The sequence below is a fragment of the Carcharodon carcharias genome (assembly GCF_017639515.1).
Source record: "Carcharodon carcharias isolate sCarCar2 chromosome 36 unlocalized genomic scaffold, sCarCar2.pri SUPER_36_unloc_10, whole genome shotgun sequence".
NCBI lineage: Eukaryota > Metazoa > Chordata > Chondrichthyes > Lamniformes > Lamnidae > Carcharodon > Carcharodon carcharias.
The window spans coordinates 181,828-186,112 of NW_024470727.1; the positions used below are offsets into that span (position 1 = coordinate 181,828).

At 49.4% G+C, this 4,285-nt stretch overlaps 1 protein-coding gene across 5 annotated transcripts in view; it reads right to left on the minus strand.

Moving 5' to 3' along the window:
* Positions 1 to 1,527: 1,527 nt before the first annotated feature.
* Positions 1,528 to 4,285, minus strand: part of LOC121274394 (nuclear receptor subfamily 2 group F member 1-A-like) — an 18,805-nt gene continuing 16,047 nt past the window's right edge. For all 5 annotated transcript variants that reach the window (XM_041181688.1, XM_041181691.1, XM_041181690.1 and 2 more), the window contains one exon: positions 1,528 to 1,802. In XM_041181688.1, the coding sequence (XP_041037622.1) occupies positions 1,528 to 1,802 (275 nt within the window). The remainder of the gene's footprint in view (positions 1,803 to 4,285) is intronic.

Consider the following 4,285-nt stretch of genomic DNA (forward strand, 5'->3'; position numbering starts at 1 on the left):
TCAGTACTGAGGGAGTGCTGCACTGTCGGAGGGTCAGTACTGAGGGAGCGGCGCACTGTCGGAGGGTCAGTACTGAGGGAGTGCCGCACTATCGGAGGGTCAGTACTGAACGAGCGGCGCACTGTCGGAGGGTCGGTACTGAGGGAGTGTTGCATTGTCGGAGGGTCAGTACTGAGGGAGTGCCGCACTGTTGGAAGGTCAGTACTGAGGGAGTGCCGCACTGTCGGATTGTCGCTACTGAGGGAGCGCTGCACTGTCAGGGAGTCAGTACTGAGGGAGCGCCGCACTGTCGGAGCGTCGGTACTGAGGGAGCGCTGCACTGTCAGGGAGTCAGTACTGAGGGAGTGCCGCACTGTCGGAAGGTCAGTACTGAGGGAGTGCCGCACTGTCGGAGGGTCAGTACTGAGGGAGTGCTGCACTGTCAGAGCGTCAGTACTGAGGGAGCGCCGCACTGTCGGAGGGTCAGTACTGAGGGAGCGCCGCACTGTCGGAGGGTCAGTACTGAGGGTGTGCCGCACTCTCAGCGCGTCAGGACTGAGTGAGTGCCACACTATCGGAGGGTCAGTACTGAGGGAGTGCTGCACTGTCGGAGAGTCAGTACTGATCGAGCGGCGCACTGTCGGAGGGTAGGTACTGAGGGAGTGCTGCACTGTCGGAAGGTCAGTACTGAGGGAGTGCCGCACTGTCGGAGCATCGGTACTGAGGGAGGGCCGCGCTGTCGGAGGATCAGTATTGAGGGAGCGCTGCACTGTCGGAGGGTCAGTACTGAGGGAGCGCCGCACTGTCGGAGGGTCAGTACTGAGGGAGCGCCGCATTGTCGGAGGGTCAGTACTGAGGGAGTGCTGCACTGCTGGTGGTGCTGCGTTTTGGATGAGACATTAAACTGAGGCTCCGTTTGCCATCTCACATGGAATGGAATACATCCCAATGACACCACTGGACGTAGGTTTGCGGAGTCTCTTCCTGGTCCTCAGTATCACCAAAAGAAACAAATCTGCTTCACTGTTGTTTGTGGGATCTTGCTGTGTACATATTGGCTGCTGCACTGAATACATTGCAACAGTGATGGTAGTTCAAAAAGTGCTTCATTAGCTGTGAACCCATTTTGGACGTCCAGAGACTGTGAAAGGTTCTGTCGAAATGCAAATCTTTCCTATCTCTGAAAAGAAGTTGAAAGTTTCCCCAATATATTGACAACATCACTTCAAAGGGCACCCTTGTTCATTTCCATTTATTTGTGTTCATACAGCCCATGTCTTCATAGCCCTGGCTCCTGTGCTGTGGCTTATGGAAGTTCTGACGTCAGCAGCAGTTCCAACACACAGAAAAGTGTGTTCCTCTTCTTGTACAGATCAAAGCAACTCCTCTCGCCTAAGCATCGAGAGTTATCGAATTCCTGTGCCGCAGGAACAGCTGCGACCCACTTTAAAACCCACACGTTCATTCCTATCCCCTCTCTTGGATAAAATCGTCAGTCAGTATGTGTATAAAAAGTCTGCTTCATGCACCCTGTGTGCTACCCGCCTGTCACTGCACAGGCAGATAAGGCCAGCTGAAGCTGCTGCCAGACAGCAGCATGTCCCTGATGAGAGTTTCGATTGGCGTCTTACCCACCAAACGCACAAAGAACAGCTGTTCGATGATGGGTGAGGAGACCACTCGCAGGGAGGGTAGTCGCAGCAGCAGCTTGCCGAATCGGTTGGGCTGGTTGGGATACTGGTTGTGGCTGTAATCCTCCAGAGCACACTGGCATTTCTCCTGAAGACTCTCCACCTGGGAGGGATCTGAGAGACCGCAGGCATCTACAGGAAAACACACAACAAGGACAGGCTTTAGGTTACAGTGACGCTTGCGCAGGTCCTCACGGGAACAGGCTTGGACCACACCAAACCCCCACTCTTTCTAGCAAGAATCGTTTCAGTTCCAACATTACTAAAGTCTGTATTGTAACCAGTCTTGGGAAGTGGGTATTGCTGGCAAGACTGGCCTTTATCACCCATCCCAGCTAGCCTGAGAATGTCAGGGTGGATCTGTATCTCAACAGAAGCATTGCCAGCCCAATTCATCCCACAGTATTCCTGAAACAGCTCAGGAATATTACCTTGATGTCCCCAGTTCACTGGGAGCAGTTTGCAAAGATCCCGGTCCCAGGGAGCAGCTTCCAATATTCCAAGTGCCCTGGTAGCACCTTCTTATATTCCCAGTTCCAGGATGTAGCTTCGATATTCCAGGTCACTGGGGAATAGTTCCCAGTATTCCTGGTCTCTGGGGACTATCTGATATTCCCAATTCACAGGGTGAAGCTCCAAGTATTTCCAGTTTACAGGGAGTAGTTCCCGATATTTCTGCGCCTGGGAAACAGTTCCCGATATTTCTAGTCCCCTGGGAGTGCCTTCTGACATTCCCAGTCAGCAGGGAGGAGCTCTCAATATTCCACTTCTAGCATTCATGAAAGCGCCTTCCAATATTCCTGAGGCCCAGGGTGCATCTCCTGGAATTACTGGATTACAGGGAATAGCTTTCAACATTCCTGGTCCCTGGGAGCAACTCCCAATATTCCCAAATGATGAGGTTGAAGTTTCATTCACCCTGGATAGCAGAATTTGGAAATCTGACATGTCGTGAGTGCCCCATGTCTGGGAGGGATCCCTGATTCCCAAGTCTCTCCATCACTGGGAATTGTCCTCAGATAATTTCTGGGTCTGTTGTAGACTCACTGATAGAAGCCGATTTTATGATTGTTCAATAACTCCGTATCACTGGGTCTTGCCACTCAGGATGGTCAACGACAAACTAGGTAGGTCTTGTTCATTATCATCATAAATTCCTATGCTCCTATATCTCAAGAGTAAAAGGATCTATTTAACCCTGTTATGTCTTTGCCCATCTCAACTCATCTGCCACCGAAACTCTCATTCATGCCTTCGGTACATCCAGTCTCAAGTATTCCAACGCACTCCTGGCTGGTCTTTCACATTCTACCCTCTGTAAACCTGTGCTCATCCAAAACTCAGATGCCAGTGCCTTAACTCACAGCATGTTCTGTTCCACAAACACCCCTGTGCTTGGTGATTTACATCGCCTATCAGTCAAGCAACGTCTCAATTTTAAAATTCTCACACTCTTGCTTTCAAATCTTTTCATGGCATTGCCTCTGCCTGTCTCTGTAATCTCCTCCAGACTCACAAACCTCCAAGATATGTGAGCTCCTCTAATTCTGCCCTCTCATCTATTCCCAGTATAATTACTCCATCATTCACAGCCACACCTTCAGTTCCCTGAGACCCAAGCTCTGGAATACCCTCCCTACACCTCTCCGCCTCTCTACTTGGCTTTTCTTCTGAAAGATACTCTTTAAGACCCACCTCTTTGACCAATGGTCACCTTACCTAATATCCTATGTTCTGCTGAAGGGTCATGAGGACTTGAAACGTCAACTCTTTTCTTCTACGCCGATGCTGCCAGACCTGCTGAGTTTTTCCAGGTAATTCTATTTTTGTTTTGGATTTCCAGCATCTGCAGTTTTTTGCTTTTACCTAATATCTTCCCAAGTGGCTCAAATTTTGTTCTGTAATTCTCCTTCAGGGTGACCAAGTCTGGTCAAAAAACATAAGGGGCACTTGGCAATGGGGGGGTAATGGGGGTTACTGCTGAACTTGTGAGAGTGGGAGGGGTTTCAACCTTACTCTAGTCTGAAAAATAACCATTAACAAAGACTGTTTCTGTCGGCAGCCAATTCCATAGCCACGTTCCTACTGTCCCTTTTATCCCATGTCAGTGTTTTTGTTATTATAGTCCAGTAAATGTGCAGAATCTGGGCGAGGTTCATTTCTAATCCTGATGGTAATACAGGAGGTTTTCATGTTAAGGAAAAAGCCATTTGGTTTGAAATGTCATAGATTTCACATTCTCTGAGTGACCGCTGACCTGGTGTGGGGAGGGTGAGGAAGGGAGTAATGTTTTTTTTTGAACCACTGTCCATATCCAGGGACCCAGGGACTGAAGTTCGACCCCACACCTTTAATCTGACTAATACTTCACTGTTCACCATTCTCACAAATTCACCAAAACATCACAATGTGGATCAGTGCAGCAGGAACTGGGTCACTGGATAAATGAAATGCACCATTACATTGAGTGCTGACCTTCAACAACTCTGTCTTCCTGGAGGAATCCTTGACAAGTCTCCAGTAAAATTCAGTAGGTAAACAGTGCAGTTCATCGAACCCGCTCCCTGGGAACTGGATAAATACTGAACCACTCCTCGGGACACCGCCTATAAATA